The sequence below is a fragment of the Hippoglossus stenolepis genome, chromosome 6, assembly GCF_022539355.2.
Source record: "Hippoglossus stenolepis isolate QCI-W04-F060 chromosome 6, HSTE1.2, whole genome shotgun sequence".
Lineage (NCBI taxonomy): Eukaryota > Metazoa > Chordata > Actinopteri > Pleuronectiformes > Pleuronectidae > Hippoglossus > Hippoglossus stenolepis.
Genome location: NC_061488.1, coordinates 16165830 through 16182150, shown reverse-complemented (window position 1 = coordinate 16182150; position 16321 = coordinate 16165830). Strand labels below are relative to the sequence as shown.

General features: G+C 42.2%; 1 protein-coding gene across 2 annotated transcripts; it reads left to right on the top strand.

The window, feature by feature from the left end:
- The first annotated feature begins 5667 nt into the window (after positions 1-5667).
- On the top strand, positions 5668-15518 carry LOC118111467 (large neutral amino acids transporter small subunit 1). 2 transcript variants are annotated; one of them, XM_035160098.2, is made up of 11 exons: positions 5668-6016; positions 6444-6974; positions 7078-7203; positions 9017-9122; positions 9261-9305; positions 9701-9824; positions 9930-10033; positions 10348-10444; positions 11316-11465; positions 12927-13101; positions 13330-15518. In XM_035160098.2, exons 1-11 carry the CDS (start codon positions 5941-5943, stop codon positions 13404-13406), a joined length of 1611 nt encoding a protein of 536 aa, XP_035015989.1. In that variant the 5' UTR covers positions 5668-5940; the 3' UTR covers positions 13407-15518. The 2 variants fall into 2 exon arrangements, with proteins under 2 accessions (XP_035015989.1, XP_035015988.1); XM_035160097.2 differs by having other exon boundaries at positions 6441-6974.
- The last annotated feature ends 803 nt before the right edge of the window (positions 15519-16321 follow it).

The window sequence follows — 16321 nt, the reverse complement described above, 5'->3', positions numbered from 1 at the left end:
TAGAAGGGAGGCAAACCCGAGGATGGGCGGTGGAGGAAGGAGGAAGAGGAGTGGAGGATTCAGATTCAGAGAATGCAGCGAAGGGTAGAGTTACATGTCTTCTAGCATTTTTTCCAGGACAGCTTAGTGACAGCTGATCAAGGAGGGATTACTGACGGCCCGTGGCACAAAATATATTTCCGGAATCGCGAGGCATTTGATCTGTCTTATCCGATGGGCTCGGCTGCCTGCTTTCGTTGGCCACACTTCGGTTCGAGCAGCAGATGACGCAAACATGAGCGGAGGAGTGCATCGGCTCATAAGCGACAACTGTCAGGCTTGTGGAGACGTTTTCACTTTAATGGTGAAATCGGAATAAAACAAGACGTGATGCGGGTTGACGAGCTCCTGGCGATAAGCAGTGAGGCATTCTGGGCTTTAATGCAGATAAGAAAATGTGAATTAAAACAGTGCATCAGTGCAGTGGAACAACAGCACATCATTTGATTTTACCGGCTGGCTCAAGTTTAATGCAGCTATTTTATTAGGTCTCTAAATGACTTTCTAACCAAGTGGATGGAAAAAAGAATAAACAATAAAACTGCAGTGAAATATGCTTCCCTGCCTAACAAGCTTTAGATCACTAAATAACAACCCTTGGGTATTTTTGTTCATTTACTGAAAATAAGAGCAGATCACAGTTCGGTAATTATATGATGAATCATTATGTGGATAGTCTCACGAGAAAATAGAAAATACTCAGAGTAATGGAGAGGTTCAAGAGGATGTGAAGCCGAAATAGTGAAAAAAGTGGACAGGTAAAAGATTATGACATTAAAACTTGAAAGGTTTATGGAAGTCGTGAAGACATAGAGCAGGAGGAGGTAAAATACATCTTGCAGTGTCATCATCCTGCAGAGGCAGAGGGGCATTAACGGAGGGATATGCATGATATTTCGGTGGAGGAGGCCGTGATGAAAGGACTGATGAAAAGAAATATGAAACAGAGCGGAATATCGGTGGGTGGTGGCAACAGGAGGTGGATGTTTCTTTGAAGAGTGGAGAGATGGTAAATTGGCTCCATGAAAAGAAGGACAGAAAAAGTCAGGGAGAGGAGAGGAGAGGAAAGTGAGGGAATGGAAAAATGGGGAGATGGAAACCCTATGGAATGAAAGAGTGTGTGGGGTGAGGTGCTAGTGCATGCAATTTGAATGGCGTGTAAAAATATGTGGAATAATGAGAATAATGAAATTAAATAGTTTTATGAAAAGGTTGCAGAAAATCGTTGCTCAGCAGGAAAAACCAGCAGCAGAATATTTTAACAATCTGTAATAACACCTTCACCATAAAATGTGTGGACATCCCTGTGCATTAAAATTGTGCACTTTTGTGGGGCTTTTTTTTCCCCCTGCATGACAATGCCGCTGCACACAAAGTGAGGTCCACAAAGAAATCCATCCATCCATCCATTATTTATGCTGTATATCCCTTGAAGGGTGCAGGGTGCATCCCAGCTGACATTGTGCCAGAGGCATTGTGCACCCTGGACAGGTCACCAGTGTATCGCAGGGCCGACACACAGAGACAAACAATCACGCTTACATCAATATTTAAAGTCAATTTAGAGTCTTCAATTGGAGCTGGAGTACGCAGAGAAAACAAACGCCACAGACAGGCCGAGGCCAAATTCTGAGATTGGAATCAAGAGCCTTCTTGCTGTGAGGCAACAGCTCTTTAACCACTGCACAACTCTGCCGCCCACACACAGAAACATACACACATGATTTAATTCAAAATAACACAAAATGTTCCCTGAACAGACGACAGACATTGTGGGTCTGCTTTGTCGTGTTCCTTCTAGATTTCTATTTGTATCTATGTTCTTTGATTTTGCACCTTTCTTCTGTTGTATTGCTAAAGAAAAACAAAACACAACAAAATGTGAATTTCTTTTTTCCAGTTGGATGTTGAGCAAATCTCCAGACTCTCGTGTTCCTCAATATTTTTGGAGGCCTGCACAGAGGAGAGGTTATAGCATCATATTACTGCAACTCCATGATTTCCATCTAAATAACAACATGTGGTTTCTGTGTCCACATCATACACTGGAAATGAAGATGGACGACTACCAGGTGGTTATCAGGAGACTCTGGCTTCACTTTTGGGAGCTGTCATGTCGTCCATCTATATTTACAGTCTGTGATCCTGATCTATGTTTTGCACTCAACATCATAAACAGTGATTAACATTAATCACTGTCTTTTTCTCATTTATAACGCGGAACACCGCAATGAAATAAGGGAATTCTATTTTCAGAAAAACAACGGATGGAAGAACGAAGGAAGATGAATCGAAGGACAATAAGAAATAAAAAGAAAATGTATGGCAAGAATGAAAAAAAAAACACTGAGAGAAACGTTTGCTGGGAAAACGGATTAAACTGAGGACATGTTTCCTGCGTAATCTAACAAACTTTAACAAGGAGAGTAATTAAGAGGTTGAGCAGGGAAACGCAGACTGCAAAACAGCCTCCCTTCCTGGAACAGAGACGAAGGGTTAAGGGAAAAAGATGACAGGATCAAAAGGTGAAATCAGAGATTGAGAAATGAGATCACAGATAGAAGATGACTGTAAGTGAGAGGGAAGCCGCAGGGATAAAAAGGCAACAAAGGAACAATGAGAAGCAGTAAAAATAGTCAAGCTAAAAATAAATGAAAGCAAATCAAGAGCTAATAGAAAATGACATGAGATAAGGAAAGAAAATCTGATGGATGGAGACACAAGTAGAAAGAAAGTAGATGAGAAAGGGAGCGAGGTTGTGTTGAGTAATGAAAAACAGATGAACGACACTAAGAGAGATGAGAGTCACTTCTGAAGCTGTGACATATAAATTGTGAATTCTACTGATACAGTCTCACACGGGCTCAACTCAGATATTTCTTCAGTGCAGAGAAGGTTTCCTTTCTCTAGCTCCTCGGAGGTGAGTTTTCCCAAAGATTGGATTGTTTTTGTTATGATTTAATCTCACAACAAACACAGAAAGTGAAACATAATACCAGTTTACTTCCGTGAATACAACGTGCCTCTGTACTGTGTGAACAAACAGGATCTGTAGAACCGACAGGAGGCTGGTCTGTGGTAGCCATTTATTTAGCTAGTTAGTATACCTTTAAGACTTCCCATGATCCTTCACTGCATTCATTTAATTCAAGAACCAGCAGAAACAACGGAAACAACAAAGAAGATATTTGGAGGTCGACGCCGTGTTTTACTGATCAACGCTCACATTTCATAATCTTAGCGTTACACTGCAAAGTAAAAAAAAATATACACTAACACCATGATAGAAAGAAAGTGACAAAACTCAGAGTACTAAGGCGCGGCGTCACCATGTTTACATCCGGGCATTCCGAAGACTTGCACTCTGGGCTACCAGCAGAGAACCGGTTTCTCCTCTCCCCGCCCAGGGGAAAGTCCCCGGACCCGAGGCAGAGAGTGCCCTGGTGGGATCCAGCGTCGGCCTGCGCTCCGCCGCTCTGGAGCCGAGACGCTCGTGTTGAGCCGAGCTCGGTGGTCGCAGGTCGACTTTGTCAGCGGTGATAGACATGCAAGTACGCTTCACTACGCCGAAACACAACGGGGCTCATTCTCAGAATGCACTTTTTACACGGTGCTACGGTAAAATACAGCGGAGATAAGAACATACTTTATCGATCCCAAAGATAATTATCGCACCAGTTTACGCCACCATTACAAATAAGCGTTACAGAGAAGAAACAATAGAGCATCTAGTCTAAAGAATATAAAAGTGTACTATAAGTGAAAATAAAAATATAAAGTGAACAGAAATAACGGAGGAAATGATAATAAAGTTATTTAAGACAGTAAACGAACACTCAACTAGTGGCAGTATGTAGTAATGATAAGGATGTTAAGTAATGATAACTATGGGATATTCCACATGAAATTTAACATAATGTGATGAAAAAAACAATAAAGTTACTTATCAATAGTAATGCTGGACATGAAATATAATAGTAATAATAGTATTATTTGTGTCTAATTGTGTCTAATCAGTGTCTGATTGTCAGTGGTCCTCCCGCCAGTAGGGGGACTAGTTGTTCAGTTTGATGGCCACTAGAAGAAAACACGTCTGGAGGAGTTCTGTGGTCTTTTACTCAAAGTAGCTATTTAAAAAAGAAAATGCTGCAAAGTACCTTTACAGTCCCTGTTCATGTTTTTACATCTCTCAGTACTCATAGTATATATATATATATCTATATATATATAGCCCTACTATTAAATAACAAGAAAATTAGTTGCACACAAACTCACTCTTTCCTCAGGTTTTAATTACCTTTATGATTCCACAGGGGTCAAAGGTCGACACAGTCTGTCACTACAGAATCACAACAAACACTAGTAACACTGTTTGGTGGACTCTGTTGTCTATAGTAAAGTTTCCTATCAGCGAGAGTGGAACACACCCAAAAATAGATTCTCGAATTTCTTGTCTCACTAAATATAGAGTGTGAAACTTCATTGTGGTTCCATCGACAGCAAGATGGTGTGTGTTGACTTCTCCAGTTTGTTTAGGTCGCCATCTAGTGGTCGAAGTGTGACGTGCAGCCCACTAGCACCAAGCCAAGTCCCCTCCTGTTAATTTAAGCCAATCCACCTGACAATAGGGACAAACAATGTTGTTACAAAACTCCCACACATGTCTTTCACTTGTCCTTTGTGAGGTGTTCAAACGTTTACCCATAAGTAAAGGCTATTCCCTAACTATTACCCTAACCCTAACCCACTAAGGAGTTTGTGCTTTCATTGGTGTTTGTTTGTTAGCAGCATTACTCAAAAACTACAGACTACAAACTTGGTGGAAAGATGCGGTATGGGTCAGGGAAGAGCCCACGTTGGTGTTTGTTTTAACATGTAGAGAGATTTTTAACATTTGCATCCATTTCCAGGGGAATAACTCCTGGATCTCGATGAAGAAAATCAGGCAGATTTAAGGGACTGATAACTATGAGTGTGTTAGGTCCTTGGCAGAGGTATGTTCTAGTTACATTTACTTTATACCCATTTGTTTACTTCACTTGTACTTTGTTCTGCAAAACAATTTCTGACAGATTTTTCTCTATTCTATCTATCACAGTTTGCCACTGTCATTACGGAGCAGCCTGAGGACACCGGCACTGTTGAGCTGGGAAGGTCAGGACCTGAACTCCTACCCGACGATGACGTCAGCTAATATCATGCAAGTGGTGGGTGTCAGGTGGTTACAGAAGTATCACGTGCCCCATCACTTTCATTCTGCCCTGAATGGGGTCAATGCGGTAGAGGTGTCACCTTTCTGCATTAGAGATGAGAGAACAAAGGCTGTTGTGGTTCCACCTGATCACCACTAGAGGACGCACCAGCCCTGCAGCATCTCTCCCAGCACACAAACAGACACAACATACTGTATTGCACTGGATTAGCCAGGACACAAAAGGATTATAGCATCACACGGAGGCCCTCTCCAAATGGTGCCTGCTGCTAACCTACTTCCCCCCTCTGAGTTATCCCATCATGTATTTGGAGTGGGTGTGGGCCCCGGCAGCAGCAGCATCACAAAGGTTCAGCCCCTCCCTGCTGTATCCTGGAGACACAGGGGGGAGGGAGGGAGGGAGGGAGGGAAGGAGGAAGAGACAGAGAGAGAGGATCAGGGTCAGATGAATTCCAGCCTGAGTGACGAAAGGCAGTGTGTGCAAATGAGGAGGGGAGCGTGCATGCATGTGCGTGAGCGTGGACGAATCAGAGCGGGTTAGAGACAGAGAGTGAGGGGTGGATCGTGTGAGAGAAAGAAGAGGAGGAAATCCAGGCAGCAGGAGGAAAGGGGGCATAAAGGGAGGAAGGAAAAAGGGGGGCAGGAGGAAGAAAGAAGACAAGACAAGGGGACCCAGACTGAGAGGGAAGATGGCTGAGCCGGAGCTGAAATCACGGAGCAGTTGTGAGCGTGTGTCCAAGGCGGCGAGCCAGGAGAAGATAGGTGGTGAGTACAGTGCATGCTTATACTCCTGTAGACACCACCTGGTGCGGGGCTGCACTAATCCGCCATGCGCTCTGATGCAACATTGCCTGATGCAAGAGCACAATCTGATGTTGCTATGGAGACGTTCATCATGCTGTTGTTAGATGTGTGTGTCAAGGATAGGTGAGCATATTAACTCTTAACCAATTACCCTACAGCAGGGTGCGTCTACTTTGGAACAGAAGGAGGTAAACATTAGGGATAGGTAACGTTCTGGAGAAACCAGTTCTTTACCGGTTCTTTACCTGTTCTTTCAATGTGCATACCAAAGATTCACAAGTAATTGCTGCTCTCGAATTCCCATGGACAGAAAAACTCTCACACCGCAGAAAAGTTTCCCACTTTGCTAATTTCTCCTCGTTTGCCTGCTCCTCTTCTCCTCCAGCAGCCGATGCAGACCCAGACCCAGATGGTCTCATCGAGGAGCGGCCAGCATCTCCATCTGCCTCCCTGGTCCCTGCTCCAACGGCCGCGAGCCCCACCGACGTCGCCCCTGCCAAAGGGGAGAAGATCGAGCTCAAACGCAGCATCACCCTCTTCAACGGCGTGGGGATGATCATAGGCACCATCATCGGCTCGGGCATCTTCGTCGCCCCGTCAGGGGTGGTGAAAGAGACGGGCTCGGCCGGGCTCTCCCTCATCGTCTGGTCAGCCTGCGGAGTGATCTCGACCATGGGCGCCCTGTGCTACGCCGAGCTGGGCACAACCATCACCAAGTCAGGGGGGGACTACACTTACATCTTGGAGGTGTACGGCGAGCTGGCGGCCTTCCTGAAGCTCTGGGTGGAGATGCTCATCATTCGGCCGTCGTCGCAGTACGTGGTGTCGCTGGTGTTCGCTACGTATCTTCTGAAACCTCTCTACCCAGACTGCCCTGTGCCCGAAAGTGCTGCCAAGCTCATTGCCTGCCTGTGTCTCAGTGAGTTTTGGGCTCAGTTCAGAAAGTAACAGAGTTTAGATGCATATCTTCATTCAATGTGATCATTCCTGTAAATCTTCTTCTTATCTCTCACCTCCTGCAGCGTCCCTGACATTCGTAAACTGCATCAGTGTCAGAGCAGCCACCAAAGTGCAGGACTTGTTCACGGCCTCCAAGTTGGTGGCTCTGATCATCATCATCCTCTTTGGCTTCATTCAGATCTCCACAGGTACGTAGCACAGAAGGAGACACACAGGCACTGAATCTTTAGTCCATATGAGGGATCTGTGTAAAACTGTGTGTTCTGTGGCCACATGAAAACCCTAAAGGCACCAAAATCAGTGCTAAACTCACATTATCTAAACACTCTAATGTTTGTATGCAACTTGATATCAACCAGCTGGGTTTCCCAGTCCCGTCTCTTTCTTTATCTGGTATAATTTCCAGTTTTATCACTGAATTCTTGATCACAAGCTGATGATAAACTCAACAGACAAAAACAAGTAAGACAAACTGATATTTAATCTTAACTCCTATTAACTTTAGTATAAATGAAAATATATGGTTCTATTCTTTTGTGTGGCAGCTATAGTACAAATATCATAATTTATCTATATTGTTACTCTGATAATTACAAGTTGTATTAAAATCTACTGTAATGATCGGTAAAACTCTACCATGTGATGCAATTGTAATGTTCTGTTACAGACACAGTACTTTGTGCAGTAATATAGATATTCTTTCTGTCTCCAAACAAGAACTACTTTCTTCTGTTTAGATATTAAGTGCAATAGTAAAAGAAGTGTAAATAAAATGTGCTCTTACAGTTTGTAGTTTTTATATAGTTACACAATTTATTATTTCACCCCTAACTGTCTGCATGGGTGACTATATCTGGGGTTTATTTCTTTTGTTGCTGATGATCAACAAATTGTTGTCTCACACTAATGAACCAGACCGAGCGGACTGCCCTCCTTTCTGCCTGTTTGCACAGTTGCTGAGTCTGAGCACAAGGCTCGTCTGTGTGCAGCCATGTTGCTGAGTCTGAGCAGGAGTGCAGCCACGTGTGTCTATACAGGTGTACTGTGCATCTGCTGAACACTACAGAGCCTAATTGGTTTCATACATGACTCGTCTGCACAGTAGCCCACAGAACACGATTGAATAGATTTAGTCATGAAAAGGAAATTGTGGAAAATGTAGATTCTTGCAGAAATGACTCACATTATTGACTGAATCTTCAATATCACTGTCTTAAACATGGCGGGAAACAATCATGTGACTCCATCTTGAAAAAATAAGGAATATACTTGAAATTATTTTCAAATCTGAAGGAGGAAATGAGCTACAGTCACACCATCTGAAGTAAAACCAGACGAGAACACTTCGTGACCATCGCTCGCTCCGTGCTACATCTGCTGCTCTCCCGCCCTCCCTTTGCGAAGCCATGCCCCACCACCATTGTGCTCTATGCTGCGTTTCCATGGAGACTGGGCGGCGAGGCTTGCCGGCTGTTGTCACACTGTGGTCTCTCAGAGGACTGAGTGAGAAAATAATGAGGGTGTAACAGGCCTCGTGGAAAAGGAAAGTCATTACCATCTGAAAGCGACAGGTAGAGGGGAGAGTCACCCAGAAGCAAGACTACGAGCCTGCACACACACACACACACACACACACACACACACACACACACACACACACACACACACACACACACACACACACACACACACACACACGCTCTAATACAACTCCTTTTGCTGATGCACTGGTTTTTGTAGCGGCTCTGAGTAAATGGGTGGACTCAAAATATATTCTGGTCATATTTAAATGTCGACCAGGCAACAACTCAAATGTGTCAGTACTGGCTCGCTGCTGGTTGAAAATGTCCAACCTGTCAAATGACAAGCAGCATCATACCGGCCTTGATACAAGAAATAGAAAGCGCCAGGAGCCCTAAATGAGAATCGATTCAAAATGTATGAAACCGCAAGACGTGAAAGGTCAATTATTCCTTAACCTCTAATTTCTTCTGTGTGCAGGTGACGTGCCGTACCTTATGCCAGAGAAGGCATTTGAAGGCAGCAAAATGGGGGTCGACAACATTGTCTTGGCCTTATACAGCGGCCTCTTTGCTTTTGGAGGCTGGTGAGGCATTTGTGACCAATTTTTGATGAAATAACAGTCTGGAAATAGAAACGGTTCGCTTGTTCTTTTTGCAGTGCAATACCCAGTAATTTTTCGCCAATTGCTAAAACAGTGTGGAACTCTTGTTTTCTTTTCTAGGAACTACCTGAATTACGTAACCGGGGAGATGATCAATCCAGAGAGGTGACTTAAATTTGATGAAGGTTGTTTTGAGGATTGTACAGACTGTACAGATATTTGCCAACAGCATGATGAACCTCATCCGTGCTTGTTAACTGCAGCGGACTGCATGGAGACACAGTAAAGAGAGGCTGGACAAAGGAACAGGAACACCATATCATATAATGCATTAGATTGGATTTTTACTGCATCATTAGGTGATGCTTATGCTTTAAAGTATTATGTTATATTATATTAATGCAAAACTGATCACTGTACACAACTATTTGAAACTGTCCTTGGTCATCTTCACATGCATGAAACTGAACACTAGCTAAATGATCACATTATAAGAAAATAAGTGGTCGAGATGTTGAGAGGAGCTCTTCTCCAATGACCTCTGACCTTTCCCTCCGTAGGAACCTGCCTTTGGCTATCATCATCTCCATGCCCATAGTGACTGTGGTGTATGTTCTGACCAACCTGGCCTACTTCACCACCATCTCTCCTGAAGTTATGGTCGAGTCCGAGGCTGTTGCCGTGGTAAGCATTATGCGTCTGTCAAAAACGTTCTGAGACTCCGTTTATTGTATGTTTTGCAAAATGTAAGCTGCCTTCCTATGTGTTACTGGCTGTTCTGTCTCGCAGAGTTTCGGGGAGTACCATCTCGGCGTGATGTCCTGGCTGATTCCTGTCTTTGTGGGACTGTCCTGCTTTGGAGCCGTCAACGGATCCCTCTTCACCTCAGCACGGTGCGTGTTTACACATAGCTCAGGGTGGGAGGTGAAGTCAGGCAAGTCTGTTTAAAAACAACATGGTCAGTTAGGGGCACAATTTTCCTGTGCAGTGATGAAACCGGAGTCAGGATGTTTTGAGAAAGGGATACTGGACGTTAGGGCGTGAACGCTCAAACGTTTTAGAGAGGATGTGAAGTGCCATACGATAGGAGAGTAAGGGGTGGGTAGGGGGTGTGTTCCAAAACCTGGGGCTGTTATTGGCTGGAACTGTTAATATAGGGCGACTGTTTTATCAAAAAATAAACATGAAAGAGCTTTCTCTCTTCTAGCTTGTTCTATGCTGGCGCTCGAGAGGGTCAACTCCCCGCAGCTCTGGGACTGGTCCACTCAGACCTTTTCACTCCAGTGCCGTCCCTCATCTTCACAGTAAGACCCCTGCTACTAACAGTGATGATTCAACAGTTACTCTTGTGTTTTACAAATCAGCACCATCAGAAGTGCCCGATTACCCCAAGAACCAAGGATGACATCTAATAGAATCATGGTTAATAAAGGTGCACTAAATCATACATGACCTTTATTAATGCAGCCAGCGTCAACATGTTTCTGGCAGTTGAAAATACGTATAAGCTAAAACAAGTACTGATCATAGATCGGTCTAAATGCTGATTATTGAGTTATTAAGTATTTGTAAAGTTATTTTTAATAGAAAAAAATCCTTTTACTCTCTGATATTTACATGCATCTAATGTGTATTTTGATATGTGCTACATTTAGCATTTGTCACACATATCCCACAAAGACACCTGTGAACTAGAATGGCACCCGACCTCCTCCAAGGCCCAACAGTTTCCTTATGAGACCACATTTGAATTCACTATATCTGGATTGTTATTTTGATCGGCACCAAATTGCACACACTCATAAATATCATTCCCCTAAACCAGATTTTTTGATGAAGAACCATGAATTATCCTGAGAAATCAATGAAATTGTTGAACAACAATTTGCAGTGTTAAAGAAAGTGAAAAAAAAATCCCGGACCTGCTCTCTGTTCTGGATCAGCACCAAAATGTGATTGTTTCTTCTTTGGGTCGTGTCCCACCCCTCTACAAAATTTCCTAGAAATCTGTTGGGTTGTTTTTATGTAATCTCGCTAACAAACAAAGAAACAAAACAAACAAACGGACCGGGGTGAAAACGTAACTTCCTTGGCGGCGATAAATATCTTTTTAATACTGTGCATGCGTGTATGAAAGACTGACATCATCTTGTTGTTCCTTTTCCCTGATATCAGTGTTTGCTGTCCATGATGTACGCCATCTCCCAGGACATCTTCTCTGTCATCAACCTCTTCAGCTTCTTCACCTGGCTCTGTGTTGGTATGGCCATCGCAGGTTTGATCTGGCTGCGCTTTACCAAGCCCGACCTCAGGAGGCCCATTAAGGTAGAGCACCCATGTCTGATCAGGTGGCAAATATTTCATTGCACAATCTATCTGAGAAAAGTGAAGTGTGAAAGATTTGAAACTCACCGAAAGGTATAGCAGTGATTTAAGATCTTGACCTGAACCTCAGCCACTTTCTCTGTCTGCCTCAAACATAAATAGAAACACGTCCCCCGGTTTCATAAAATCTGTCTTTTAATAAAACAACTATTGTATCACAACGCTTATTATTGTGGGAAATGGAACCACACTGTGATATCAGGATGGGAGTGGTGTCTGCACGGATACATGGCTCTTTGTTTCTGTTTCATCATGGGATTATTACTTTGGTTGACTGGAGTCTTTCATCTCTGCTCTGAGCCTGAGTGCTCTCAGCCTATTTGTTTTATAAGATGAACCTCTAACAAGGAACAAATGGAGCTTTCTTCTTCATGTGTAAACCATTCATGAATCAAGACAATTGTTAGTTTTTTTCACATCTAAATTTATCTTCTGTCACAACAACAACACATTTCTCTTCATCAGCTTACAAAGCTCGGCTACAGAAGCTGAGCATCTGTATTCTATCCATCTACCTACCTACCTACCTACCTACCTACGCACCTACCTACGCACCTACCTACCTACCCACCTACCTACCTACTCACCTACCTACCTACCCACGCACCTACCCACGCACCTACCTACCTACCCACCCACCTACCCACCAACCCACCTACGCACCTACCTACCTACCCACCTACCTACCTACCCACCAACCTACCTACCCACCTACCTACCTACCTACCTACCTACCTACCTACCTACCTACCTTTCTATCTACCTGTATACTATGTATACATATAGTTTAAGTCGCAAAAGTACTTGTTTTGTAGAGTGGCTCCTGTCAGAATCATGTTTATCATGTTATTGGATAATGTTTATTGAGGCATTAATGTGTATGCCACTTAAATGTTGGTTAAATTTGTAAAACGAATCTGAAACTACAGTCAAATCTAAGTTATGAGTAAATACAAATAAATGTAGTGCAGTGAAAAGATAAGTTTTCTTTCTCTGAATTGTAGAGGAGTAGAAGTACAAATGAAAATACTCAATAAAAGTACAAGTATATGTGTACTTAGTTAACCTTCCATAGCTGGTTTCAACTGAAGATGTGATAACAAACACATGAACAAAAAGGCAAATCTGCACGTTATTTTATTCATATTAATTCATATTCCACATCAAGTGAAAAGACAATATTATGAAGTAATAATGAGATGTTTTGACATGCTGCAGTATCTGACATATAGGGCATGTTACATATCTAATTTGACAATTTCTTATATAATTAAAAGGATCAGTTTTGTATGAACCTGAAATTCATTTCTCCGTCACTTTGCCAAACAACAATAGTATTTTTTGGATAGTCCTCTTTTTTTGAACTGCAACAAACCCGTTCTCTTGTCTTTCTCTGTGCAGGTGTATCTGTTCATCCCTGTGACTTTCGTTCTGGGCTGTGTCTTCATGATCATCGTGTCGTTCTGGGCGGCTCCCTTCGAGTGCCTGGTCGGCAGCGGCATCATTCTCACAGGTATCCCAGCGTATCTACTGGGCTTCAAGTGGAAGAAACCCCATGTGGTCAAGAAGATGCTGGGTGAGTGACGCGGCGTTCATTACACTTTGTTACGAGATTCATGTGAAAATATCTGTGGGGGGCACTGATACATTTTGCTTATTTACACAGTGGAAGCGAGGGAATGAAACCAAAGTATTTGTTTGATAAAGTCTATACATTTTTTTTTTTTCTTTTGCAAAAACATGTGCAGTAATGGAGCCAAAGAAAACAGACATGTTGTTGATGTGATGAGCTGTTTCTCCTCAGAAATCTTCACCACGTCCTGTCAGAAGATCTTAATGTCTGTTCCCGAGGAGAGGGAGAAACACGAGGCGGTGGAGTGACGCCACACACACCGAACAAGATGAAGGGCCGACGCAATCACATTTTTGTCTGAACATTCTCAAAGTGTTTACGCTCATTCATGCGTGATTCAGCTACAGCAGTTTATATTTTTAAACCTTTATTTAACCAGCCAGGTAGTTGGTATATTAAGGAGGAGCCTGGCCATCTTGGTTAAAGAGTTTTTATTTATGTATGCTCTTGTGTACAAAGTAAGTGGACATTTGTTTCTGAAAACAACAATGTCAACAAAGTCTAATCTTGTAGTCGGGATTTGAAATTCAGACATTTTACCAGATTTTTGTTCAAAATCTGTTTCACAGTTACATCTCCTGTTAATGCTGGAACATGCCTTTATGTTGCACGTTTGTTAGAGAGTTACTGTCGCAGGCACATACTGAAATTGAGTGCTCCAGAAACTCTAAAAGTGGCCTCAAACAACAAGTTCGCCATAGACTACATGTTCAAATGAGAATTTGTTTTATACTTTCTTTACATTTACTAAACACTAACAACGAGAACCACACATTGTTTATTATATTTTAGAGTTTTAGGGAATATTAAGCTGTGAGTCAAAGTTGAAAAGACCTCGTATGAGAAACAATTAGTGTACAGAGTATAAATCAACAAGGTCAGGTTTGAAAGAAGAAGTGGTTAATTAACGACAGCAAATCTGATTAGATGTTACACAAAAGCTACTAATATTCATTTAAAATAAATATTGATTTCTATATTTGTATTTTTTTGTATTGATTTGTAAACTGAGTCCACAGCACTAAAGCACAAAAAAAGACAAAGCTGTGTATGTAATGTTTCCTTAAGATGTGTTGCTGTGAAACAGGTCTGTTTCTCGTACCGTTTTATTTTCGGTGTCAGCGCTCCATGTGATGATATTTGATGGATATCTGAGGATCTGTATAGATGTTATGTTAGCAGCTGTATTTAGGAAACTTCATTGTAGTGTTTTGTATCTTTTATCCTTGATCTGTGCCAGCCGTGGTGGTGCTCATGTTGCCTTTTATTTTTGTCTTATTGTCAATGTAAGACCAAAATGAATGTTGAAAATTAAGTTTTTTTATTGGGAAGTTGCCTATAAAGTCCTGCTTTTAAAGTGAATATCTTTTTCCAAAGTTATTACAAGCACTTTCCCAGTCCGCTCATGACCCCAGAGGAAATGAAGCCTCTGAGGAATATGAAGGAGGATGAAAAAAAAGCTTTCTGGGCTTTGTGCAGAATAGAACGACAGTCCCCTCAAATGTCAACGTTTTATTCGGCCCGTCAGCCTCTGCTGAGCATTTCACTGAGTGCTGACGGTCAACGGTTTGCAAGATAGTGTGAAATCAACTGGATGCAGATTGGTTGAGGACAAATTAACAGAAAGTGACTTTGAAACAGAAACAACGAGGGAAACGCTGCCAGTTAAATACGTCCAACATGTTTATCCTCTTAGTAACATCCTCTTTAAACAACTGCAGATGAAATGTCTTTATTATTTGAGAAGCTCTCTTCAACCATCATTATGTTTGTTAATGGAAAGTGGACCAAGGCATCAAGTTCAATCAATTACATTTTAAAAACACCATCATGAAAATCTATTTACATGTAAAGAGAGAGAGGGAAGGACATCCCAAATGCAGAATCCCCCCAGTACTGGGGGATTTAAAGAACAATGTAAAGAAAAGTTAGGGTTAGTTTTTTTTTCACATTCAGCATCTTAAGGATTTAAAAAATCTTTGTGACAGGTATTTGTGAGCATATCAACAAACAGCCCGGTGCTTAAAGGAAGATAAGTGCCCTTTATCAAAGAGATCCGATGAAATGAAACCAGGCAGGACATGATTCCCAATGACTGTGATTATGAATATGCACAGTTTCTGTTGGAATCAACATATATTTATGTGATGCACGGAATACTGGATGTGTATACAAGGTGTTATGACTTGATAATGCCTTTAATGATGTTTGCCTAAAACAATGAAATGTTATGGATGGGAAAAAACTCTAATAGCATATTTGTAATCTTTAAATTTGGAAGTACCGATGTGAGTTATTGTAGCTGTTGCATGTCAGTGACCATGGCAGGTACATGTAATAATAAACATATTTTTGTTCAAGCTCATGTCTGTGTTTTGTAAAGACGACGGGCAACAAAAGAAGTGCAGTGAAATCTGATTCATCTCTGCTGCAGCCTAATATACTCGCACCAGTTAACAAAAGGCCACAGGCTCTCCTCAGATAACAGTCCCCAATAGAACAAGCGTCCCCCAAAACACAAGACGGCTTCGAATCCAAATGAAGATGTTTCACAAGCAGGATCTCCTTGAAAAATGTTGTCCAGTGGCGTTATCGCCTCAGCCATCAAGTGTCTGGGCGGTGATCCGTGTGAAACGCTCTGTCCCTTCTCGTTTGTCTTGTCTTGTTTGTTGGCTGTCAGACAATGATGCTGCTGATGCCTGCTCTGGCAGGACAGTTCATATCCGTGTGGAGAGGAAATGAGAGGGTCTGATGGCTGCTGATGGAGCCAGTGTCACAGCTCCAGGAGACAATATTAGCGATGGGTAGATTGGACAAGGCAAGGAGCCAATATTGCACAACTGACGTTTGGAGTGTTTTTATACCTTCTAAAAAAATGAAGGTGCCTGAACAGGGGCTGGAGTGGTTCATTTCATGATAGTCATATAGGTCAAATCCAGCTTCAGTGGTTTCAGGTATTAAAACCAAGTATTAAAACTAAGTATTAAAGCTCATTTATTAAAGGAGGAGTCAGTCACATAGCACTAAAACATACTCTGAAACTATATTTCTGAAGTTGTGCACATGAATGGTTAAATCACATCTTGTTTTCTGTTGGTTTGATTCTATTTGCAAATTTAAATATATATTACACACAGCTATCGTTCTGCTGTGAGCAACAACC

What these genes read in the sequence shown, in the direction of transcription:
- LOC118111467 (XM_035160097.2), top strand. Translation starts at nt 5,941, where the DNA reads ATGGCTGAGCCGGAGCTGAAATCACGGAGCAGTTGTGAGCGTGTGTCC. An exon ending in CATTGCCTGCCTGTGTCTCA is followed by an intron (nt 6,975 to 7,077) that starts GTGAGTTTTGGG and finishes CACCTCCTGCAG; the next exon opens with CGTCCCTGACATTCGTAAAC. An exon ending in GAGATGATCAATCCAGAGAG is followed by an intron (nt 9,306 to 9,700) that starts GTGACTTAAATT and finishes TTCCCTCCGTAG; the next exon opens with GAACCTGCCTTTGGCTATCA.